Source organism: Amblyomma americanum, chromosome 3, assembly GCF_052857255.1.
Source record: "Amblyomma americanum isolate KBUSLIRL-KWMA chromosome 3, ASM5285725v1, whole genome shotgun sequence".
In the NCBI taxonomy this organism is placed as follows: Eukaryota; Metazoa; Arthropoda; class Arachnida; order Ixodida; family Ixodidae; genus Amblyomma; species Amblyomma americanum.
The window spans coordinates 179,075,115-179,101,963 of NC_135499.1; the positions used below are offsets into that span (position 1 = coordinate 179,075,115).

Genomic DNA, 26,849 nt, shown 5'->3' on the forward strand with positions numbered 1-26,849 from the left:
ATCGTACAGATCGCGCTGTGTGTGTGAGCTAGCTTGATAGATAATTCATTATGGGCGCGAAGAGGTCACCTTGAAGGAAAGAGAAAAGAAGGACATTACTCAACGCAGTTCCACCATACCGTAAAAAAGAAAAGAGCAAAATTAGAGAAACGACCGAGCAGCTTTGAGAGATTGCAAGAGGCGCAAAGAAGGCGGGGAGATATAATTTGCGCTCATTATATAGGCGCGCGGCGCGCTGCTTTTGAGAGCAAGCCACCTTCGAAGTCGCTGTGAGCTCTAGCCTATAGCGCGGAGAGCTTGAAAAAAAAAGCAAAAAAAAGGGGGGGCGAGTTTTTCAGGAGATTGTAATTTTGTCACGTACCTCTTTCGACGCGAATCGTTCCTCGCTTTGTCGGCGCACTGCTTTCATCTGTTCCTTCCAGGTTTATTTTTTCTTTTGCCTTGCTTTTTTTTATTCGTCGCGTATCTACAGCTGTCGTATAATGCTCTCGGTAGCAGAAAGCCGCGCTTATAGAAAAAAGAAGCAATGGACTTCGATGGCGGCCACCGACCGCTTTCTGATACATGTGACAGGCTATCTGCGGTATCAACTCGGCTTTAACTTTTACCCTCACGGGTTGCCGGCGAGAGAAGCAGGGGAGGGACACTCCTAATGTAAGTGTTACGCAACATGCACCTTTCTGTTGCCAGATTTATCTCTCCGAGCTCCGAGGCAGCAACAAACGTGAGAACTCGCGACAGGAAGAGTAAAATAATCAACGAAACTCTCGCGAAAGGTCTGCCTTCACGGGGCGACAACTTTTCAGTGGACTGTGAACAAGGAAGCTGGGATGCCGCCGACTGCTTTTCGTGAAATGCCTTGCCACAATCAACTGCCGTGTGCTACATCGACTTAAGGATCTCGTTGTAATGTATATGCGCAAACGCATGTTGTTTGATACATTCTTCAATCCATCGACGACCTTTTCGCCTTGCTAGCCTTTATGCCTGTTTTGTAGTGTACACTGTTTTATCTACACAACGCCCTGAATATAAGCTTAGATAAGCTTGGATATAAGTGATGGCACAGCTTCTAGACCGCTGACCGTGACGCGGACCTCAGTGGAGATTCACACGAATTCATTCGACTAACACAGAGACAGTGGGACGCTGTGCTAATCGACCGAATCAGATGTCTCCTATCCATTCTCCAACATAATTTTCTAAGCTGTCCTCGGAGTCCTCTCAAACAAGTGACAGTTACCTGCAGCTCGGTGCACGCTGATTATGCACCTTAGTTTACGCACAAATAAATTAAAACATTACTTTAAAAAAAAGACTAAAACAATTAACAACAGAATGCAAACTGCCATGCTATGCGACGACTGAACTTTTGCTTGAGAAAGCACGCGAGCTGAACAGTGCCAAAACCTCTGACACATCCGCAGAAGTCTTACTGCTGTAACCTCCTAAGACTTGAGCAAAAGTTAATCAAAATAGCTGCTCAAGTCTGCGTTTTCCCATGAACGTACGCAAAAAATTTTGCAGCCGTGGTTCCAACAGCTTCTCTCTAAGACCTTTTCTCATGCTCTGTAATGCGGATCTCTGTGCCTTCAAAAGCATGCATCAATGTCTTGTGGCTCATATTTATTTGAACACATGCGGGGCAGTTTGGCAGCTGAGAGCGGGAAGCCGGTTTACACAAAGCAACAAACTTGGAATGCTAAAAAAGGTGATTTAATGGTAACACAGTAAGCACCTTCCGACTTCCAACGACACTTTGCAGTAAACCTGATGTGCTATTTTTTTAAGTGCCGTAAAAGACAGGTGTGCATTATAATTTACACGGTGTCTCATGAGAGTTAATCACTGAATTTGTATCGTTGCAGAGCTGCCTCCCGCCAACATGGCCGGCGCAGTCTTTCGTCGTCTAAACGTGAGGCTCCGATGTTTATTTTTTATTTTTTCGACGAGTGATGATTCCGTGGTCGATTTTTGAGGTGCCTCGCGAACGTTTGTCGCTCGCCAGCACTTAAACTCGATGCTCTACCCCTTCCTGGATATCCGGCATGTGTCCATATTGAGCCAAACAGTGAATTCAGCAGTCTATAGCTTTTTCAAAGGTATATACACCACCCGCCGTGGTGGCTCAGCGGCGAATCCTGGCCGCAGCAGCCGCAGTTTGAGAGACAAAATCCCCCCCCCCCCCCCCCCACTCCCCGCTGGTGCTGCACGATGCGCGCGCACGGTGGAGAACCCGCGCTGGTCTAAATTAACGCGGAGCCCTCCACTACGGCGTCCCACATTGCTCCTGTGTCGCTTCGGTAATGTAAGCCCCAGATACCTACGAAATGTTCTACCGGCTCCACATGCGGCAAAAAAACAATGTTTGGGGTGCATGACTTTGCTAAGAAATCTTAGCTCGGCATCAGACAAAAGCCGAAACATTGACGAGGCGAACGCTACTTAATTAACATCAAAGTGTCGCTACGGTAGAGCAATTGCCGGTAGAGTAATCGCAAGGCTAATCCTATCAGTAGCGTATACAACAACCCCAACTCAACTCAACTAAGCTGCTATTTCAATAGAGGTGGTTCTTTTTTTCGCTTGGGGGCACTAAGCTGCACACTGCAGTCGCCGCGGCACTCACAACTCCCTCCCAAAGGCCGCGGTAATTGACTGACGTCGAAATAAAAACGAGTACGCACGACCGAGCATCGCGGATGGGGTGGTGCGGCGCGTTCCCTTTCCATGGGGAGAAGCGTTTGAGGAGTTAGTTGGGGTGCGCTATATTTAGGCATCGAAGCAGGCGACAACTCGCAGCCCGCTTAACGAGAGGGAAGGTCGCCAGAGTTAAGACAGCGCGCGTACTAACTGCGTGCGCTCCCGCCGTACCTCTGCACGCCTTGCGATGGGAGATGGGCTTGGAGTGGTCCCGGTAATAGCCTTCCTTGCAGTAGTGGCAATGGCGCCCTGCCGTGTTGTGGCGGCAGTTGAGGCAGACGCCGCCGCTCTGGCGACCCGACAGCTTGTACAGCTCCATGTTGAAGCGGCACCGCCGGGCGTGCAGGTTGCAGTTGCAGGCTGCGGGAGAAAAAACAACAACACTTGAGACAAAACAAACTCATCCGTAAGTAAATGGCGGCTCTATTTACATCGCGAGAAAAAAAAGAAATAAAGAAACTGTGAGAGTGAAAGCCTTCGAAGCTGTGCAATATGGTTTCTATATTGCTCGCTCATGTAAAGATGTCTGCATATTAACAGGCGCGTTGTTATGAGGGTCAAGTGATACTATAGTGTACTCCGTGCTCTGTTGTGATAGGCTTCGTCCTATATGGGGCTTCTTGTACGAGCTACTTTTTTTTTTCTCTATGCACTCGACCCTGTACAAAGAGAGAGAGGTCTTGCGACCTCAAAGTGCTTCTGTGAAGACAGTACAAATAGGTTACTGTCGAATCAGCATCCTGGTCTGACGTACTCTCCTACCCAAGCTTTTATTTTAAACAGAATGTCAGCTGCAAGCGTACATGTAACGACGTCACTCTTGACTGCTTAAAGACAACCACTTTGGCTCCAGGCAAGTGATGTGGCTTGCAGAAACCTTAAGCTGCTGCTCCCGAAATATGAGTTGACTATGCAGATGGAAGAGCACAGACCAGGCAACCGCAACTGTTGTCGGAAGCACACGTCTGCATGAAATGTACAGAATGGCTTTCAATCTCTGCCGTACTTCCGTCGAGACTCCTGTACAGTCTTAGCCCAGGCGCCCGTCTCCGGTGGTCAAGCGCCGACCCTTCGCTACTTGCTTCCGCATTTAACGCGTCTTGCGGCGAAGTCATTTTGCATCCGGTATTACAAATAGCGACAAATAGAAAAGACACCCAAGGAACAGAACCCCGGAAAAGATCTTGACGCCAAGAACGTAGGGCAGTAGGGGAACCGTCGGTTCGTGCAGATACTTTTTTCGCATAGGCTTTCCAGTGTGTTCGCGGTCTCCGAGGGGGCCACGTGCGTAATAGCCAATGACACAGCGCAGACACCACATTGCGGGGCGGCCCCTGCCACGCAGTGGCCAGTGAAAACAAACTGAGGAATGACAACAAAAGCGCCGGCCACCACAATTTACGGTCAGTGCCAGGCAGCCGGCTTCTTCGCACACGCAGCCGGGACGCCAGGCCGCGTCAGGAGCAACAAAGAGGCGGGGCAACGGGAGTTTCGAGGGAGATAAACAAACCAAACGGCTGAAGAGGCCCTATAGGAAGAGATAAAAGCGACGAACTCGAGGTGGGGAAAATCTTTTTTTGAAGACCTCGGCGCTAGCCGGCTGGTCTGGTTCACAGTGATAGCCCCGCGGTGGTCGCCAGACGATCGCAGAAACAGGCTTGATAACGAGCCCGAGTTTAGCAGGCAAATGAGTCGGAACCTCCAGCAGCCGTGTGGCGCGGAGAGGAGCCGTTAGACGCGCTGAACGTCCTGCGGGGTTCGGGCTCTTTCCCCCTCTGCACTTTCCTTCTCTCCCCGCAGTTTCTTTTTCAGAAAGAGAAGGAGAGGGAAACGCTGCTTTTGCGATCTCAGCGACCCCTGGCTGAATCGGTAGTCCCGTGGGAGTTGGAAGAGGCTTCTTCTCATCGTTGTCGCTCCGCCGCGGCGTGTCTTGGCTTTACCGCTATCCGTTAGAGAATGGCTTCACGATAATCCAGCTGTACTGCGAAAAATGCATTTTACGTGTGATAGCATATTATTTGCTATCACACTGCCGCGGTGGCTTAGTGGTGATGGCGCTCGGCTGCAGACCCGAAAGACGCGGGTTCTATTCCGGCCGCGGCGGTCGCATTTCGATGGAGGCGAAATTCCAGAGGCCCGTGTGCTGTGCGATGTCGGTTCACGTTAATAAAGAACCCCTGGTGGTCGAAATTTCCGGAGCCCTCCACTACGGCGTCCCTCATAGCCTGAATCGCTTTGGGACGTAAAACGTGCATAAACTAAACCAAACTATTATGTGCCACAGCAGATTTTTAACTTGTTTTGGGTTCTCGGTGAGCATCACGTCCAGCTCATTATATGGAAAGAGCCACGGCGCAAAAAAAAAGAATACCCTTTTCGTCGAGGGCAGTTGTCAGTATGAAATGCGCTGCAGGAAAGGCGTAACCCATTCAGACAACTGATAGATGGCTGCATTCGCACTCGGGCATTGACCAGGTTCTTTGGCTATACTGAACGAGCCCCTGTGTTCGCCCGCTTCAGTTATTTCTACGAGCTGGGCATCGCGCATGGTCTCCCCACTGCTTTCGCAGCTTGAGGAGCGTTCAGAGCCCTTGCGTTCCTTCGCCGCTTTTTGGCGTTTGCGGCAGCCACTTTCAGCCGCTTCTGAGTTTCGTGTTGAGAATTAATGAGTCAGGGCTCCGTGTGCAGCAATAATTATGATTTATGGGTGTTTAATCTCCCAAAGCGACTCAGACTATGAGGGACGCCGTAGTGAAGGTCTCCGGAAATTTCGACCACCTGGGGTTCTTTAAAGCGCACTGACATCGCACAGCACACGGGCCTCTAGAATTTTGCCTCCATCGAAATTCGACCGCCGCGGCCGGGATCGAACCCGCGTTTTTCAGGTCAGCAGCCGAGAGCCATAACCGCTGAGCCACCGCGGCGGCGCAGCAATAATTAAGTGTGCTGTGAGAGCACGGCCAAACAGCCAGCGCTGAGAAATTATGGTGAGTAAATAAGCCACGGTGCGCAACTTGGAGCAACGGGGACTGGGAACACGGAGAGCACTTGCGTCAAGCCTTCCCTACTGAAACGTTCCATATGAGCCGCTCGTATGGAATTACGGGAATATGGAGTTCACAAGGCACGGAAAAATATATAGAAACCTATATGTTTCCTGTACACTGTCGATAAGCTTTTTAGATAATTTCGACACGACTTCCATATAATGAGCATCACGTCATATGGAGTCCATAAGTTTCCATACGTGCTTTCTATACAGTCCATTTCGACTCCATAAGCTCTATACTGACTCCATATAATTCACATGGAAACTATGGAATTATGGGACTCGTCATATGGAATCTTTCAGTAGGGTTGACGACGGCAGAGCGGCACGCAATTCAACTGTCTGCCACTGGATACAGCTATGTGTATGTGTTTTAATAGCTTTGTACAAGCCATTTAGTAGAAAAATTTAGGAAGTACAACGGCAGCCCACTACCGCGTTTTTTAGGTGGACAACACCGCCACGTATACCTCAAAGCGCGATTGAGGTGTCCACTGACCCGGGGAGCCGGTTCTGCGTCTTTCCGTTCCTCAAAACCAACGGAGGGTTTAGACTGCGAATAAGGCAAAACTTGGAATTAGACTATTTGCTTCGTAACGGGCCCTGGAGTCCGTGAAGTGTGCCGGGATCGCGATCGAACCGAAGACCGCCGTGGTGGCTCAGTGGTTAGGGCGCTCGGCTACTGTGTCGGAGTTACCGGGTTCGATACCGGCCGCGGTGGCCGTGTTTCGATGGAAGCGAAGCGCAAAAGGCGCCCGTGTGCTGTGCGATGTCAGTGCACGTGAAGGACCTCCAGGTGGTCAGAATTATCCCGGAGCCCTCCACTACGGAACTTCTTTCTCTTTCTTCATTCACTCACACCTTCTTTCCTTCCCACCTTCCTTAGTATATGTGTATTGGCTACCGCGCCTTGGTTTCGTAAAACTGCAAGCCTTAATAAGTGTTGGCCCATTACAACAAGAATCATCGCTGGTATTTAGCCGACAATTTTACTGCGTCAGCAGTATATAGTCCTTGTTGAGCGAATACGCCGTGTTCTACGTGTCCGAAGCCTCCACCCGCTTTCAGCCCCCGCCCAGCTCCACCCTCCAGACGCCACCACCCACCAGAAGCCGACGCAGCTGTGGCACGAAAAACGAACGGCGAAATCGGATGCAAAGAATCAGTGAGAAGAAGTTCATTGTAAAAGCAAAAATGTAAAAGCGAAAATGTAAAAGCGCTACTTAAACTCAGTACTGCTAACGGATGTTTGTCGCATACCATTGTATGGTCGCCCGTGATTTTTCTTTCTTTTTTTTGGGGGGGGGGGGGGTATAGCGTGTTCTAAGTTTTTTTCTCTTGTGTGGCTGTGCGGTGGCCCGACTTGACGGCCGCACCAAATATACTATGTGCTATATAGGACGTTCAGCCCGAATACCGGACAGTTACGTCATCGAATGCGCCAAACACTGTACGTGAACACTGAATGGCGACCATTGTCACCGGGCCAGAGATAAAGGACTGGTGTGACCGAAAGGCTGAGAGATCGGCGTCAGCCATGCTGCTGTAGCCTGCTACTCCTCCATGTTTCGTCGCGGGAACAGCTGGTTGATTTGTCGCAGTCTCTTAAAGATGTTGAAACCTTTTTGTATATGCTTTGCAATGGGCGCTGTAGATAAAAAAAAATGAAAACGATGTCCAATAATAATAATTGGTTTTTGGGGAAAGTAAGTGGCGCTGTATCTGTCTCATATATCGTTGGACACCTGAACCACGCCGTAAGGGAAGGGACAAGGGAGGGAGTGAAAGAAGAAGGGAAGAAGGAGGTGCCGTAGTGGAGGGCTCCGGAATAATTTCGACCACCTGGGGATCTTTAACGTGCACTGACATCGCACAGCACACGGGCGCCTTAGCGTTTTTCCTCCATAAAAACGCAGCCGCCGCGGTCGGGTTCGAACCCGGGAACTCCGGGATCAGTAGCCGAGTGCGCTAACCACTGAGCCACCGCGGCGGGGTAAAACGATGCCCAAGAAAAATAGTTTTTCAGGGAAGTAACTGGCGCAGCATGGTGCTGCAGGTGCGGCATGTCTCCTCTGATTTCGAGTAGAAAGTCGACAGAGAGGGACGCGAGGACACATGTCGGACACGTGAGGAGACCAAAATGGGCGTTTCTACCTACAGAACCAAGCCTTTATTCGAGGCACACCTTAACTGCCAGTGGTTTATTTGTTTATTATAAAAGTTTATTCACTCGCTCAGCTACAACGCAAAGTGACAAGAACGCAAGGGAGGAGGACAAGATACTGTTGCGTCCGTGCCTTTTTTTGTTAGGTGATACGCGTCGAACACCGATCGACAAACTAGAAGTTTAGCAGAACACTCCCTTAACGTCGCGTTGTTTTCAAAGGGAGAGCACCATAAATTTCTAAGTGACTGCCTAGTGAAAAGGGTGATAATGAGTGAAAGCGCGGAACAGGCATCGCGCTCACCATAGGCACACCCGCTCTTCAAGTCCCGTAATGTTGTGAACGCGCCACTTAAAACCACGCTCGCCAGCGGCGCCACTCTCATTGTGTACACAAACAGAGCAGCGTTCTACCCATCCGCCCACTGAACTGCAACGCGAGGTATATCGCCGCGTTCCCATCTTTTCCGGAGCTGTGGTGGCGCCCACGCACAATGCGGTACACGGGCAACCCACCGCGTGTGCGAGGGGCACGTGCGATGTGGCGAAGACACAACGGCCGCCCTTCCCCCAGCGACGCTGACACCCGCCGCCGTGGCCCGCGCCGAGTGAGGGTTCACGACCTCTGGCGCACACCGGACGAGGAGGAAGAGAATAGAGAACCCGAGAGCGTTAAACCTGTGCCGGTGGTGGAACCGCTCGTAGATCCTACGCATCCTTGTTCGGTTAGATTTATACTTTGCTTATTCTTCTTGATTTCTTCGGGTCCCTCATTGTGTGCACGTCTGAACCGCAAGCCGCCCGGCTCGTGTTTCCGCGTGGGCGTTACCGTACGCACACTACACACAACAACAGCGAGCGAGAGGCCGGGCGCACGCTCTCTCGCCGCACAACATCGAGTCTGGCCGTGTTTCTTCACCTTGCGCCGTGCTCCCTCGACCCACGGGCAATTCGTCACAGCTGCCCCTCTTCCACTGCAGCGGCGGTGCTTATCTCTCACTCTCTCAAGTCTTCTCAGTCCCTCCCCGCCGTATAGGCGCCGACTAGTTTGGCACTGTTTGTTTCGTTTCATAATAGCGCTGCGTTGCATCCTTGCGCGTGTTTTTGTTTCCCTCTTCGAACGTCGCGAGCTCCGCGTGTGATCCTGCTCGCGCAGCAGGAGTGCGTAGCTGCTTCCTCTTCAAGGTCACCCCGACGTGTACGTTGGCGCCTCGCGCGATCTGCGCCGTATAGCTGTCCGCAGCTTCGATTAAGCGGGCCCGCTTAGCGGTCGCTCGGAGATGCTTCGCCGCCACCCGCGAAGCATGAGCGTTTCGCACGCCCTGCTGGTCTGGCGCCTTGCGGGTCATAAATATAGAAGCCCCGTGCGAGGAAGGCATGTGCCTGGCTTCGCTGTTGTGAGCAGCTGGTGGATGGAAACAAAACAACCGGGCCTTCTTGGGGGAATTCGTCTCGAGTTTCGCCTCCGCCGCTGGCTTCCTTTCCTTCACTGCCCTGACATGTGCATGCGCTCTGTGGCAGACAGGTCACCTTATTTATTGAACGCAAGAAAGTGACCTTGAGACGGAATTTGTTTTGTTTGTAAGCAGATTGTGCTGTCCCACTTGTCTCTTGCTCGGCCGTGCAATGTTCCCGACTTGCCTCAGAATTAATGCTTTGGTTCATGGGGTTTAACGTCCCATAGCGACTCAGGCTATCAGGGGCGCCATAGTGAAGGTCTCCGGAAATTTTGACCGCCTGGGCTTCTTTAACGTGCACTGACACCGTACAGTACAGGGGCCTCTAGAATTTCACCTCCATCGAAACTTAACCGCCGTGGCCGGGATCGAACAACCGCCTTCTGGGGCAGCAGCCGAGCGCCGTAACCATCGAGCCACCGCCGCTCACTTCAGAATTAATATTTAAATATTATGTACGTATGCCCTTGCTGCCGATTGCGACCAGCCCAAGGCGCTGAGGTCAGTCGACGGATCTGAACCCGAAGGAAACTGTGTTGTGTAGTGCTGCGTTGCGTTGGGCTGTTTTGAGTTGTGTTTTGTTGCGTTACGTTGCGTTGTGTTGCGTTGTGCTGTGCTGTGCTGTGCTGTAATGTGCTGTGCTGTGTGTTGTGTTGGACTGCTTGGGTTTTGTGGCGCATAAGCAACTAAGGCTATCACGCGCCAAGCACAGAAGGAAACAACATCAAAGCTATGCGCGGGCAGAGAAAATGCGCACAACTCTCAGGAAGGTTAAGCTGGTCATCGTTAATAATTTCGTTATCTCCATCATATGGCGAAACAAACAGGCTGAGCAAAGAAGGCTCTGTTTTCCGCGCTGGTATCACTCAGACGCCTCTGCCGCGCCACATCAAGTACACATGAGCACATGTTTTCATGATGGAAAGGTCTTCTTAAAGTCACTGTGTGGCGTCTGTTGAAGCAGCTCAGTTTATAAACTGCGCGAATTCGGCCGGAAATTGCACACACCAATGTTCTAAACGTCGACTTGGCATTTTCTTCACGCCTTTTTACCACCTTCCATGCATCGATATTTGTATCAGTTACATCCTGCCCTCTTCTATAGTTGTTCATCTGTGTGCATTCTTGCGATGGACGGAGTCTTTGCTCTCTGACGGTCATTTCTCCGAGACTCTGCCGTGCAAACAGATTCTCCTTCCATTTGTATTCACGAGTTCTTTTTGGCAACGCAAGGTGGCTAACGGCCAAAAAAAAGAATTGGCAGTGGCTTAACTCGGCTAACCCTGGAATTCAGCGAAAAGCAAGCAGGCTTGCTATGCGTCTGAGGTTCGTCCACGGCAGCTCCGCTACACGCTCGCAACAGCCGTTTTATATAGTATATACCCACACGACCACGTGGCTATGACGTGGTATCACATGCTCTTAAGATACCCCCATTGGATGTCATTATATGGCTTCACATCACCCCATCGGTTGTTATTAAGCTCAGAGGTCAACCCAAAGGTCACCCAATATGTCAATTAAGGGTCACGGGCCAAGGGTTCGACACCATAACTGTACCACATAGGTCATACATGGCTAACGTGGTTGGGCTGAAGGTCGTTCAGGGTCATTCTCCGGCCCACGCGACGACTGGTTTACCTAGCGTAGTGATGCTTTTCGCTTCATAACGCCCCACTTTCGGCCGCAACGCGTTTATAAACCTCCTTATTTTATTTATTTTTTTTTTGCTGCATCACGGCAGATTTTCCAGCACTTTGAAATCGGATGGTGCAAACTAACTGCCGCCTGCAATGAAAAACAGCGCCATTGCATATTAATATTCGCCGTTAACGAACGCCCTCAACAACAACTTTTCGGCAAAGAAAACAAATGAGTTTGATCGTTTACAGCCCTCGACAAAGATTAGAAACAAATTATACACACAAGCTAAGTCAACTAAAGTAAACGCACCGCCGTAATTAATGTTCCTGGCGTATCCCGGATGCGAGCCAGGCTCTGTAACTCATATACATACCCGAGCGACGGGAGTGTGAGGTAGTAAAGCCTCGCGCCATCGTGCCCTCAAATACCAGAAAAGTTCGAATTCCTCCCTTCCCGTCTAACACACGGCTATTACTACAGGCCTAGTGTTGCAGGGGGGAACAAGGCTGGACGTAGTACACGGAGGCGCGCATATTTCGCTGTATACGTTCATTATACCCCCCCCCCCCCCCCCCCCCCCCCGTTAATAAAAAATATAGCGAAGAAAGAGACGTCGGTAGACAGGCACTTCGTCAGCGCAGCAACGCCGCTGCTGCCGCGAGACAATGACGAAGCTCCAAGGAGAGCAATCCAAACGCAAAGGGAGCAGAACCCAACGCTGTAGGCGCAGCAGCTAGGAACGTGTACAACGTGGGCTCGGCAGGGTATGCGTATACGTCGTGCGGCAGCCCCGCGCAATGTCCTCCTCCTCGCGGTGGCGAGCCTCGTCAGAAGCTCCAAGATGAATGAAATGCAAGCAGGGGTAGCCGGTGCGCGCCGACGTGTGACAGCTGTGATGGGGGCCTCGCCAACACCTATTTAGAGGGTGTTGGCCTCGCGCGGCTCTTGGCCCCGTCCGGGCACCGTCTTCTCGCCAAGCCACGGCACGCGCTGCCTGCCGGCGCGAATGCCGCAGCATCAGGGACGGCGTCGTGTGTGCAAACTCTCGTGCGCTCTCGAAACGCCTGTGCAAACCCGACTGCGCGCGTCGGCTCCTTAAACGCGCACGTGCCTTCGACTTGTAGTGCTCTTCTGAAGTGGTCCGTTCGCGTGGCCTGCCTTCCCTTTATTTTTAGTTACGCCGCGAACTGTGCAGCGACGGTGTGGTATAGTTCTCATTTTAATCAATCGATGAGGGCGTCGTACGAGGCCGTTCGGCAGAATGACAGGCACAGAAAATAGATCACGAATACGAATAAGAATTAAGACGTAATCAAAACGAGCTGCCGGTTGCTCTGCACCCCGTAGTATTTGCTGTGCTGCTGTGTTGGCGTTTTATTGTCAAGTGAAGCCTTTATTTATGGCCCTGCCAAATCTTCGATAGCGCATTAAAGGAGGGGAGGAGCAGGTCACTTTCACAGAAAGAGCACCTGCCTCATACGTGGCATCAAGTGAGGCGAGAAGCAGCCTGCCAGCTTCCCAGGTGAGTTATGCAGAACATGCGGAAGGTAGTTCAAACTGTCGTCATTGCCACCGATGCGAGAAGCAAAACTGTCGAAGCATGGGAGATCGACAGACGCTGAAGGGACAGCGCAGGCATGACTCCCTCATCTCATCGAGCTGAATGCGACAGCAGGCGCATTGAATGTCAAAGAAGGAATGAGGTTGTTTACTGCTATCGCATTCCTTTAGAATTTAGGAAAGAAAATTCAGCTCTATATCAGCCGAGTAGGTTATGAACAATGAGAGAGCTACTATAGGCGGTGTCTCCAAAAAAGCACTTAAGACAGTAGTTTTTGTAATAGCCCATGCCTTCGTGTGTTGCATAAACTAATACCTTTAAAGTACTGCCGACTAATACAGGAGTGTGACAATACGCAGCAGTATTGTCACTCTCTGTGCAGGTTCAACAGAGAGCAGAGCACGCTGTCCCTAAATTCTGCGAAGTCGGCTCATCACGTCGGCGTTATGTTGCTGCCAAAAACTGTCGCATGCAGAGTATAAGGGATTCACGCGCTGATGCGCCGTCTGCTGTCCCAGTTCAGACACCGCAGACCATGTGCCAAAGTGCGCTGCTGCCGACTTCGAGGCGTACGCATGTCGAGAACTCCACTGAATCGACACTTGAGTACTGTCATCACAAGCTTGCTACGATCGACGGAAACAGGCGTTTTTTCTTTAACTCTCAATCACAAAGCGCGCGCTGATCGCCGTGCTGTAAAGAGCGCATCTTAACGCGAAAGTCTGTTCGTACATTCCGCGAACACGTTAGATTCCATCACTCAATGAATCGACTTGTTGACGCAACTCTCTCTTTCTTTTTCGAGTGTTGTTCGCATGATGTTCTACGCATGAACACGAGTCATTACATTTTATTTGAACAAAAAACAGTCATTGCATATTGATTAAATCTCATAATGAAATTAATCACCGTTACTGGTGTGTAGCAAGTAGCACAATGCTCAATTTTTTTTTTGTTTCCGCGTCAGTTTCATGCACTTTAATGTAGAGCGTTCCTATCAAAAGAGTCCCTTTGAGACCAGTAGGAACCTTATATTAAGTAACTACACTCGGTTACAGTTTTAGAGCGTGACCGCCTGGCCAATGGCCTTATAGAAGGTATTCGCTAGACGTCACTGGCGCCATTTTGGTGTACAGCACTTAGGCCGGAACAGGTGGCGAAGTGGCGATCAGCCGATTAGATAAGCGCACAACCTTTCCTTTTCTCCGTGTTCCGTGTATACGCCGAATTGGCGGCCACTGCGGTTTTAGATTAGACGAGCAAGCTATCACTGGAGTCTGCAAAAAGCATTCTTGTAAACACAAATATAGTGCTCCTGCAATTTTCATCATCCTTCTTTAGTCAAAACACCACTAACTCTACGTTTCTAACATGTGGGTATACTATATTTGAGTTTAACGTGTCAAAAAAAAAAAAGCATTCGCTAACGAACTATAGGTGACACCACGGAGGAAGAACGGAAAGGTAGCGTTAAGGCGGATAGCGGTCAACTTTAAATTTAAAGACCACAGGCAATTTTGAGGCCATCACCCTAATTGGCGCGCCGCCTTGCAGCATCGCAGAGCGGTGGCGGGTGCCCTAGGCCAACCTTTCCCCCATGCGACTTCGTCAGCCTGTGGCTAGTTTTTGATTAAAAAAAAAAAACAGGAACGCGACAGGTCTCCCGCCGCCGGGCGGAAGGATCTAAACGCATCGAGGTGGTGCCCAGGGGACGATCCACCAGCCCGCCGTTGCTGCAAGTGCACACCGCCAGGTAACGGACGATGACATGGAAGGGATAATAATAATAATTGGTTTTTTGGGGAAAGGAAATGGCGCAGTATCTGTCTCATATATCGTTGGACACCTGAACCGCGCCGTAAGGGAAGGGATAAAGGAGGGAGTGAAAGAAGAAAGGAAGAATAGGTGCCGTAGTGGAGGGCTCCGGCATAATTTCGACCACCTGGGGATCTTTAACGTGCACTGACATCGCACAGCACACGGGCGCCTCAGCGTTTTTCCTCCATAAAAACGCAGCCGCCGCGGTCGGGTTCGAACCCGGGAACTCCGGATCAGTAGTCGAGCGCCCTAACCACTGAGCCACCGCGGCGGGGAGACATGGAAGGGACGTATACGAATGCCAATACATGTATCTTCGATCGAGCAAAAGGTTCTTGAACTTTGAGCAGCCAAAAGAGTCCGCGCAGGTGCGAGACTAGCTGCGCGGCAGCGGAGGCAGAGGCGGCGGCGGCGACTGACGCGGATTTGCGGCAGAGCAGGTATAATGACGTCCGATTCGTGCTGTCTCTCGTCGGGGCGCGGAGCCGCTTTCAATGCCGGAGCCGCTGACGCTTCTCTGCGGCGGAAAAAGAAGACTCGACGACGGAGAAGAGGAGACGCTCTTCTCCGTCGGCGGATTGTATGGCTTCCTCCGTCCCTTCCTGACAAATGCCCCACGCACGTTTGTTCGAGCCTGCATAAGACTCGCGTGCCGCTCGGGGGTCATCGAACCGCATAAGTATTGAGATGCTGCTGCCACAACAAGAAGCTGTCGATTGGCTTGGCGCAATTTATTTCTTTCTTTGTGGGGCCAACCCAGGGCACAACAGCGCGATGCTTTGTATTCGATCGTCGCACCCGGGCTGGGTTCCGGATAAGATGGGTGTACGAATATCGCCGTGCTCGTTTATGACATGGCGGTATTTACCATGACAGTCATCAGATTTAATGTGATTCTTTGCGAGGAGTTACGGGCGCGAAATGAGTGCGATAATTAAAAGTATTTTTTTAATGGTGCCGCACTTGTGAAATTTCAGTTAAATAGCAATATTGTTGCTTGGTTGTAGCTGAATTCCAGGACCTCCAACGCATGCTAAGAACGTTCATCAATGATTACACTATAGGCTTTTATACAGACATTTCAAGTAACTAGGAAAAGAAAAACATATATGTGCTGCGCAGTTATTGTGAGTAATTCACATAGATAATGTCTGAAGCCAATGTGTCATTCGATTACACGTGTTTCAAATAACAAAGGTTGAACAAAAAGTAACGCTGGCAGCAGCAGAGTGTTCGGCCTGCCACGTCGCCTGATGACAAAGACCGGGTAAAGACAATTGTTGCGGTGACGTAGACTCGGTAACTGACTCGCACCCACAGTGGACAACTCAAAGGCGCCGTGAGGCAAGGAGTGAAGGTTGTGGGAAGCATAAGACAAAATTGTGCCCATAAAACAAAATTGGGTGCCAGCTTATTGGCTTGATTACCACAGGCTCTCAATGCATGCCATAAAGTGCGTTCGGAAGTTTCGTTGCATATTGCACGCAAGTGAGATTTTTAAACACGTAGTCGCCGCGAGGCCTAAAACAGTGCCACAAGCATGCACTGAGTTAATAAATATTCAATGCTGCCATTTTGTGCCTCAGGACACGAAATAAATTTGCGTGTAAGTTCCCTATCCTTGGTATTGATAAACATAGCAATGGACGCATCGAAAACTGGCAGCTATTTGGTCGCAAAAGGGCAGGTACAGTTCGCCGTCCTCTTAGCTGTATACGATGCAGCGTTGCGCGCTGAGCCTTAGATAATAAATAACATAGACGTGTTTACGTGATTACGGCATCTGCGTGATTTGCACAGTTGGTCATTGTAGCGAGTTGAGGATCCAGCCTGTTTTATAAGTAACCATTTCTCTCTGCTTCGATGTCTGCCCATTGAAGTACAAAATTACCGCGGTTTTTCTTGCTTGCAATTGTTTTTACAGCGCTAGGTGTATAAGGAATGTTGAGACTGTTTCCCGACTTTTGACATCGTCAGCGTATAGGTACCTCGCCCCCTTCCTCACTGTCTCATCACTCCCGAGAGACTGTGCGACACAGGTTTAATAACAGAGCGAATCAGATCGTCCTGCGGGGAAATTCAATGCAGATGCAGATGTCGGGAGCCAATCCTTAAACTGTGCTTGAGTGAAAGCATTTTGAGATACACTGAACTTACCTGTAAAGACAAATCGCACCGCTTTATCGGCTGTAGCCTGTACCTAAACGGAATAGAGGGAATCTCAGTTCTTTCATGAATACTGCTGTAATTGATTACCGGTAATTCTGTCTGAGCACCTAAAGCGTTACTGGACAGCGTTTTGCTTGCGCAGATACTCAGAGATACGCTAGCAAAATTTATTGTAGCTACAGCTACACTTCGCCACCTCCTCGAGCCTTTAGCGTGGCCAACATGGCCGTTAACATGGTTTGTCACCTAATGCAGAGCAACTGCTGTGCGCATGCGCCGAGTCAAGTGGAACGCAGATGAAGAAGGAACGCCCAGCGAAACGGAACGGCGAAAGACTGACTTTGCAATTCGACTGACCCGCCGCGGTGGCTCAGTGGTTAGCGCGCTCGGCTACTGATCCGGAGTTCCCAGGTTCGAACCCAACCGCGGTGGTTGCGTTTTTATGGAGGCAAAACGCTAAGGCGCCCGTGTGCTGTGCGATGTCAGCGCACGTTAAAGATCCCCAGGTGGTCGAAATTATTCCGGAGCCGTCCACTACGGCACCTCTTTCTTCATTCTTTCACTGCCTCCTTTATCCCTTCCTTTACGGCGCGGTTCAGGTGTCCAACGATATATGAGACAGATACTGCGCCATTTCCTTTCCCCCAAAACCAATTATTATTATTATTATTATTATTATTATTATTATTATTATTATTATTATTATTATTATTATTATTCGTCTGAGCGAGTTCCACTCGACCAGATATCGCTATCGCGTCACTCCAGGTTTAACCTGAGCTAAACCACCGCCAATTTTTTTTTTTCGGGTATCCTGTGAGAACTCACGGAACTAAAAATCAATGGCATCTTCAAAACAGCAGGGAGCAGAAACAGAAATTACGTACACGTTTGGCGTAGACTGTAATGTTCCCCGGTTGGTCGTATCTATCATTTTTTTTTTCATTGTTTTGATACTGTATATCGCTGCAGTCATCGTCAATCTGTCCTGGCCTCCACATCCGCGCACTGCCGTTCGATGGGAGCCGCATATACATTTCGTAATTGCACGACGTCGGCGTATATATTTCCAGTTCTGCGCAATGTATATGATCCAACCCTCAAGCCAGATGAGGTGGTGGGAGAGGGGAAGTGGAGGGCAGGCGGAACGCAGAGAGACCTGTTACTTTGCCTGCCTGCATGCGATCAGCCGGACCGGGAATGCCAAAGAGGGAAAATAAAGTGCTCGCCCTTCTGCGTACGAACGAGAAATGAGGATCGTATGAAAAAAGAATACGAAGAACACTGACAGAGAGGTATCACAGCGCTGCGTCCTTTGGTCTGCCGCAAACTTGTACATTCTGCTACGTGGACCGGGCTGTGCAGGTCTTCGCTTGAGCTGAAGCTCGAGCAGCGCATGGTGCGCTGTCGGCCGTGCATCCTGCGGCGGCCCCGTGTTTAGTACGCGCCTCCGCCGCTACGCGGCCGGGGACGGCGCTCATCGCGAGTAGCGTGCTCGCTGTGTGTGTCTGGGGTCCATTTGCGGTCGTATCGTTTATCAAGCGCCGCCGCGACTCGCGGAGAGGCAATAATGCGGGGTCCCGTCTGGCGGCCGCGATGACGCAGAAAGCGCAGTCAGCCGCCGGGCCAAGCGAGGAGACCATCGGGTGCGTGCGCTGAAGACCACTCCGCGGACGCACACGCCGGCAAAGTGGGCTCCAATAAGGGCCGACGCGCAGACCGAGCGGGCAAGGTGACACAATGATGGATGTCGGTCGGTTTTCCGCGTTCGCCCCCACTATATGTCTGCCTGCGGAGGGTCCTGGCCGTCCATACCTTAGTTGGATTGCTTTTGTTTTTCTTGCTATCGCCGTCTCGAAAAAAGGTGCGCTGTGGACACGCCAAAACGGTTTCCGCTTCACGTGCTCACTCGTCTGTCTCGCGTCTGCCGTTTTTAGACCGCCTGTGCCGGCAGACAGGGCAGGTTCACCTTGGGGAGGGAAACGGTCAGCGGGAGTGCAGACTTTGTCAAAAATACGCACATCGCCGGGTTTGCTATCGGGGCACGCAGCGGAGATCCTGAAACAGCTGTGAAGCTCCAAGGTTGCACAGTAGCGAGGAGGAGAAGAGATCCTGTCACCCTCGAGAAGTTTGGAGCGGTGACGATGCAAAGCGATGGAGTACACTCGGAAGCCTGCATATTTTCTACAAGGGCAGTACGTCAAGGGTCTCCAAGGAGACATCGCGACATATAGCGGCAGCAGGGACAACATCGGACGCAAATCGTATCTCATGGCAATGCAACAAAACGAACTCTCCGACACAGTACAAATTGGGACCTAGAAGAAAGCACGCTCTCACTGACAGCGGCGCCGGAACGCGCCACAATGCGCAGCTTGGTCGCGAAGTTTCATGATTCCACGAGAACCTGTCTTATGACAAAGACGAGTCATAAGAAGCGCCCGAAGGCGGATCAAAAGAACATGCCTCCTCTTAAGTTCTCTCCCATTTTCTCTCCAATGTAATCTTCCAAAACACGTGTCATTGGCTTGCGCACTTTGCGCTTAGCGCGTGCGGGAAGGAGAAATCTGTACTTGATGATTAATAACGGGTGGTGGCCCTAGTCCGGGCTAGAAGCTGTTAAGGATATAAATGACTCATATCATATTTGATCGTTGTGTATGACATGCGCGTGGGGCCTGAAGTTGCAAGGCTGCACGCTGGCTATTAAAGACGCTGTATTGGAGGACTCCGGGTTAAATTTAGATAACCTGGGACTCTTTTACCTGCACTGACATCGAATAGAACGTTGTCGATTTTGCAATTTCGTCCCCTTTGAAATCTGGCCGCCGTGGCCAGGCGGGCCAAGCAACGGAAGGCCCCAGAAACACTGCGCCATCATGGTGACTGCATTCTTCATCAGCTGTTTGACAGGTCAGAATTTTCGACAGCCTGTCAGCAGTCATTACTGACGTTGTCAACAACACCTTCCCAAGCTCCTTCATTAAACCTAGCGGCCGTAATGCATAGAAGATCGCTCCTTTTGAGGAGCCGCACTAGAGCGGGTTCTTATCACGGAAGGAAACCATCGGCGATAGAAATCAGGCGAACATTCCTGCAGTGACCGAGGAGGAGGAGGAAAAACATTTATTCAGAGCACAAAAACTGGATGGGTTCAGTACGAGAACCCATTGGTCGCCATCATAATCCGGCCCCTCTCAACCAGCAATTTCTGGTCGAGTGGGCTGTGGCTATGAAGGGTTGCCTCCCAGCGCTCATGAGTCGGATCGGGATTGCTGTCCAAGTCTGGGTTTTCTTGACATTCCCAAACCGCGTGAAAGAGTGTGCCAACTGCTCCACAGAAGGGGCAGGACGAATTGTAGGTTTCTGGGTACCATTTACTCATTAGGTAAGGATTGGGCAGAGTATTAGTTTGTAGTCGCCTGATTATGTGCTCTTCGTATCTACTTAGGGTTTTGTGAGGAAGAGGATATTCCCTTCTTGTGATCTTATAGTACTCCGTAATTTCTGCGTAGCTTAGTAAGGGTGAGGGGTTGTCAACTATGTCAGAGAGAGGCTGCGTGCCAGATGCTCGGAGGAGGAGAGCTCGAGCAGCTGTGTTGGCCGCCTCATTGCCCGTCGTTGAGAGGTGCCCTGTCGTCCAGAAGATCTGGATGTTGGAAGGATTAGACCTTTCCAAAATTTCCCAACACGGAGCGCCAACGCGGCCTCTGAGGTAATTGCGTACCGCTGCTTGTGAGTCGGACATAACCGTTGCCTCGCTGTTCTTTGATATCGCTAGTGCGATAGCTGCTTCTTCAGCCGATGTGGTATCCACCGCTTGGATAAGGCTGCTTGCAATGACATCTCCCCGGGGTGAAACTGCTGCAATTGCCGCGACTCCGTTAGAGAAGAGCTGCGGAGGTTGGGAGTCTTGGGACTGCCACAGCACCGAAGCATGCGACAGTCGCGGCACCGCGCGCTTGGCTGCGCGTCGACATATTAGCTGCGGGGAGTGCGGCGAAGCAAATGGATGCTGTCGGTCCGCCCCCTTCCTCCCTTACCCCCCCCCCCCCCCCACCCCTTGTGACGCCACATCGAAACAAGGCGACATGCACTACACCGCGTCCCGTCGCTTTCTCGCGCTCGCCTCCCTAGTGCCGCGCCCTATCACCAGTTCTGCGCAGTGGCCCAGAGAGCAGAGGTAAAACACGTTGCAGTGGCGCAGTCCGCAGTATACTTGTTGTGCCGCTTATCAAGCTCCTCTATTTCGAGGTGCTCAGAACAGAAAACCAGCAGCAGGTGAAGTTCTCGAAATTATGTCCAAAAGTCAATTAACGGACTAGTCATAACCGGTCTTAAAATTAGTGGTTTTTGAGGAACGGAAATGGCGCAGTAACTGTCTCGCTTCTATAAGTGGACGCCTCAACCGCACCGTGAGGGGAAGGAGGAATGTGGGAGTGAACCTAACGCCCGAAGAGGTTTGAAAGCCCGGTCTCAGGGTTGTAAAAAAAGAAAGGGGGGGGGGGGGGAGGGGACAACATTAACTTCTCGTTTCTTTTGCGAGTGTGAACCAGGCGCCCAATGTCCAGCTCCCAGCAAGCACATACAGCACTGCACAGAATTTCAAAACACGGTGTGCACGAGCCTCAAAACAGTATCGGTGCTGCGCTTCAGCGACAACTCTCACCGATGCAGTGCAACGGCTAGCAAGAAAAAAAAAACTGTAAAAAGAAAGAAGAAAGTAATAGGGCTATCCGGACGCAGAACTCTGAGTGGAGTGCGGCTGTCTCTGCCGGAAGAGAGGCATCTCACAGCGAGCTCCTGGTTCGGAAGAATGGATGGTAGCCGGCCTCGCTGCGGGCACTCGCTTCGGACCGCAGAACGCTCGCGCGGTGGCTTTGTATACACGTGACCGGGTGCAACGCGTCGCGCACGACTGGAACACAAGGCGTGACGCGCTTCGCGTTGCGCTGCTCCTTTGCTTGCTTTTGAAGCTATGTGTACGCTTCGCGCCTTTGGAATATCCAGTTTATTCACTCGCTCCTTCGCTGTCACCGCCGATGTCTCGCTTGTTACGCGATTTTTGTTTGGCCTCGACCATGGAATTCCTCTCTGCGTATGCAAAGCAGAAGTGTGAGGGGAGAATCACGATCGGAGATCAGAACCATTTTGGGTTGTCCGCATTATTTCTGCTGTCTGTTTTGGGCGGGGTAAAAAAACTGTGTAACGCAGGCGAGAATGACTCACAGTCCCGAAGGAGCTGCAAGGGTTAAATATTTTACAAGAAAAAATGCATACGCGATCATGCGAGGTGATGCGACAAACATGCGTTAGAAGTATTGGTTGTGTACATTTCACTGCTACAATGATTCCCGTAGCGTCTTTGAATTTTATTTCGACGTCACTTTAACGTTACAGCTATTCGTGACCTTCTCACGGGTGGAGGAAACTGTAGGGCGGAGGTGGGTTGGTTGGTGGTGGGGGCAGGATTCTGGAGGATGGCGCCATCACGCAACACCAGACGGAGAGATTTTGAGAAACTGAGGGTTAGTGCGAACACATTAAAAGACCGCGAAAAATATCTTCGAACAGAGTCTCAGAAACAGAAAATTTAGCAGTGCGGGCGCTCAGCTGAACAGTCCAGTTCGTGCTGAAAAGGGTTTCACCTCAAACAATTGCCACGCTAATTATTTCGAACAAAAAAAAAACAAGAAATAGATGGTTCAAGTAACAATCCTACCCGCACTTGCTTCACCCGCCAGAAGCCCTTGAAAGGAGTCCACCAAACACCCACCACACAATAAAGGCTCTCAGCTTTGGGCTAGTTGGTTGACCAGTGGAGGCATTTGCGTGCGTTGCATGGTAACGACTTTCTGCAGGTTCGGAAGGAACGAAAAGGGCGGGCAACACGATGCTGCTCGTCCTTTTTGTACCTTTCTAACCTGTATAAAGTAGTAAGGACAGTCTGCCCCCCCTTCCCCTAGGCGATAAATTTTACGCATGAATTTTACATGCTGAATGCTATTATCTCGAACAAAAAAAAAAGAAAACAGAGATGGTTCAAGTGGCAATCCTCCCCGCCCTTGCTTCACCCGCCAGAAGCCCGTGAAAGGAGTCCACCACACACATACTCGCCACACAAAGGCCCTCAGCTAAAACGGCGATAATTACAGGGTTTCAGATCAAAAGCACGACGTACTCACGCACGATTATGCCGAATTAGTGGGATAAATTGGAAGCAACCTGATGTGACCATTTTTATAATTAGATAAGTTGGTTTTCCCATGTTGCACATTGCCCGATATAACGGCTTCACTAATCAGCAGAAGACGTAAATAAAGCGCTAAAATTGCACGTTAGTGGCATCGCACATGCACATGGAAGCGTTACGGGAACCACACTGACATGTTCCGCCCTGTCAAGCACACGAACTACTGCAGAGCCCGGATATATCGAACCCGGATATTTCGAACTCTTGGCTATATCGAACACACAAATTATGCTCTTGAAAATTCTGTGTAGACGTGTGAGAAAGTCGAGCAGTGTATCGAACTGAAATTTCGCAGGTCGTTTGATATACGAACTGCGTGCCGCGCCCCTCCATGTGGCGCTTCTCCTAAGGGCTATCCTGGATCACTTTGCGCGCGCTTAGACTGGGCGGCTGCGCGGCCTTTGACATCTGCTGCCAGTGCCAGCACTGTGAAACCGCGTAACGAGCTGAATGTGAAGAATGCTTTGGAGGTGGCCTTCGGTCTCGTGCATTTATTTTTCATGCCACGGCGCTGTCATGGGGTGGAGCCGGCCTAACTAACTAAATAAAGCCTAGCGGCGTCCCTCGCCAGGCGTGCTTCGCTGCCGAAGACGTAGCGGAAACCACCTGTACCCTAATTTTAATTAGGGCTATTATTTTCATAGTGGATTGGTAACAGGATGGGACCCCTTATGATACGCAGCGGCTAGTTCCAAAGCGCCGTCCACAGCGGCTGCTAACGTGCTTCTAACCTTCTAATCTGCTTCAAGCCAGTAGGCCACCGCAGCAGTGGCCTAGCGGTTAAGCGTGCGCGCCTCGCATGCGGGAGGTGCGGAGTTCGATCCCCAGAGCCACGGGGCACCCACCGGTGATACAATGGGTACAAGCTTCCCCTGGCCTGGTGCTCGGCTTAATCAGGGTGAAATGCTTGGGAAATGGGTATTTGACCCCACCTTGAGCAATCGAATATACCTTGTTCCATGGCGCTCTTTGGCCGCAGATGCCCTTGCGCCATAAAATGCACTGTCATCATAACCTGCTCCGATGCGAAGCAGGTTATATCTACCAACGCCTAGCGAGCAGTGCGCCGCTAGCACGCCGGTGGGAGGCGCGTCGCTGCAAGAAGCGCGTCAATAATGTGCATGGTGCCAGTTTTTGTATATCGAATCATCGATATATCCAACTATTTCGTGATCCCCTTGGAGCTCGGTATATCCCGGTTAGACCAGTATGATATTCTATTTTCAAAATTAGCAGGCATGCAATATTGTGGTGGAGCTAGCTTAACATCTATGAAAGGGGTTCGTTGTCATTTCCCTATCAATCTTCGAAGCTGAAGAGCACATCCCAGATGTTTATACAAGATAAGGCGAGGAGAAATTACGTTGTTGTAGCGCCGCCTAAAGAAGCAAGATGTCCGGGAGCCGGTAACTTTCTAGTAGTAGTAGTAGTAATAAAATCATCTTTATTGTCGGGAAATAAGTCCCCCATGTAGTGCTCCTAGTCCGGGGTCTATATGTTGCTGCCACCTCCCCGCGCGGTCCTTCTTTATCGTATACGCATACGCACACGTCTTTTGCACATTGCACATATCGTTACGTAACTGTGATGGTGTACAGAATCGCGAGCTCGCTATTGCCAGTGCACTTATTTACTTTTTGTTTTGAACACTGCGCATTACATCAGAACAAAACGGCTAGGAGAAAGCACCTGAACGAAGGAACGATTTGCATGCGAAATAATCGAGAAGGGGGAGGACAAAGAGGGAGAGCGAGAGTGGAGACAGTCAGGCACAACAAAAGGATGCGCGTAACGCGATTAACGTCTAAATATAAACAGCCCACCCGCCCCAAGCTGCCGCCCGTCGCGCCTCCGGAGACAGAACGCGCGCGCGAAAACACGGGGGGCTTGACGAATGGCTCTGTTCCCGTTCGGCGTCGTCTCTCGCAGGGCGCGAACGCCTCTGTCTATTTTGACAGGGGCGGACCGTCTTTCACGGTCACACGTTTCACCGAGTCAAGGCTGAGGCCGCCGTCTCGTGCACCCCCCCCCCCCCCCCCCTCTCCCCCTCCCTTCTTTTCCTTCGTCTTCTCCGCACCGCATCGCCGTGACCGCTTCTTCCTTCTTTCGGTGTACGAGCTAACAACCGACGTTTGCGTAATTTACGGTCTGAGGCCCGTTCAGAAGAGAGTCTCACTGAAGGCGCGTGCGCATTTGCTCTCCACGTAGGGGACTGTTTTGACGCCGCCTCAGTTCTCCGCGCGTTTTCGCCCGCACGCGTGGGGTACGGGCAGAGGGGGTGTCAAAAGCGAACAGGGGAGTCACGCGAGACGCTTCTTCTCTATTTCCAGCCCAAGCAGCGCTCGCGGCGGAGCGAAACAAAATTAAGACGCTGCCCCAAAAGGGAGTGCCGTAAATCTTTTTCGCCGACAAGGGCGTTGCGCCGTTTTGTTCCCATTTGAGAGCGAGAGGTAGAGTAGTAGTATAGCAGTTCTCCGCGGAGTGCGTTCGCGATCTGTGCTCTCAGATGTGTGCCTGTGCTTCGGCACGCAGTTAGAGGCGCCGATCCCATTTCTGCCTGGCCTGGCAGAGCACGGCAGGCGTCCTGCCGTCGAGCACAAGGTTATGTACAGACTTTTTAACGACCTTCGAGGGCACGTGGCCTTTGGACTTCGGCAACCGCGTGCACGGGCCCTCTCTCTCAATCAGTTCTACGCGAACCTAAATAAAAGTCCCCCCCCCCCACCCTCTCTCGTTTTGCGAAAAAGTTGAACGTCGATGAGCAGCCACGGTGATGCCGCATTTCGGCGGGGCTTTATCTGTGTACTGATTTTGGGGGGCACCGAGTGGTCTAAATTAGTCCGGAGCCCTGCACTCTGGCGTCGTTCACGGAACACAGTGCGGCTTACCGATACCATCATGATCATCATCAGCCATCGAACAACGTCCACTGTAAGAAGGAGGCCTCTCTCGATGTCCTCCGAAGAGCCCCGTCTTGCACAGGCTGCGGCCAATCTATCCCAACTAATTTCCCAACCTAATCCACCTTCCAACTCTGCTTGCTGCAATGGTACGTTTCCTCTCCTTCGTGTCTGCGTTTTGACGGTGTTACCCTCCCTAGTAGACAACCGATCAGTACAACGGGTGGCAGACAGCGCATACCATCATCTTCATAGGCGGCGAAAATGACATTATTTGATTTCACTTCGTTAACAGCCACAATAACAGAAAACAAGGTGATGATCATGTGAGCAACGATTCGTATAGAGAATACCGAAATGAGTTCTATTCTTCCCGATGAAAGTGCGCATAACGCAACTGCTTAAATTCTATTAATGTCCGTTTTTGAGTGAAAATCTGTACATAAACAACGCTGCTCTCTCTTTCTCTCTCTCTCTCTCCCGCGTTCTGCGCATAGAACGACTCTTCGAGGTTAGTTTGCTGGAAGGAAACGCAACAATAAACCTGCTCTTCAACGATGCTATGGAGAAAGGTCCCTCGCATTGCAGCGCTACTAATTTTTTTATTCCCTAGAAATATACATTAGCCGCAAACTCCCTATATCAATGCGTACATGCAGAGCGCGTTCACAACATCATATTATTCGCTGTAGTAGGGTAAGCTAGCTGATTCACATAAAGAGGAGTCGGCTGTTTTAACCGCAGCGTTTATACTTTTCAGTGCCGCCGCAAAGTTTGTTTCTGGGGCAAGCGCAAGGTCGCTCATTCAACAGTTTGCTATTAATGGCACCCTCCTCCTCCTCCACTCTTTCCCCCGCTATACTGCTACATCGTATAGGGTTCCCACGAAGAAAGAACGCCTCCACAAGAGGCCCTGCTCCGACCTGCGCGCATCTACGGCTTTCGTGGTGTTCATTGCAGGGACGTCTATAAAGAGGGCACTCAGGGCAAAATATAGTAGTTGGCCGCAGTCGTGCCCGCCACTGCTGACCGCAAAGTGTATATATGTGCCTCGCTGGCATTAGACACCTATACATCCTACGCGCAAGCCGCGCCAGGCATGAAAACCGCAACAGGCAGCAGCACTCGCTA

At 50.9% G+C, this 26,849-nt stretch overlaps 1 protein-coding gene across 1 annotated transcript in view; it reads right to left on the reverse strand.

Annotated features, from left to right (window-relative positions):
- Positions 1-26,849, reverse strand: part of LOC144125533 (netrin-1-like) — a 159,630-nt gene that overhangs the window by 39,275 nt on the left and 93,506 nt on the right. The window contains exon 2 of the mRNA XM_077659018.1: positions 2,875-3,063. Coding sequence (XP_077515144.1) covers positions 2,875-3,063 — 189 coding nt within the window. The remainder of the gene's footprint in view (positions 1-2,874; positions 3,064-26,849) is intronic.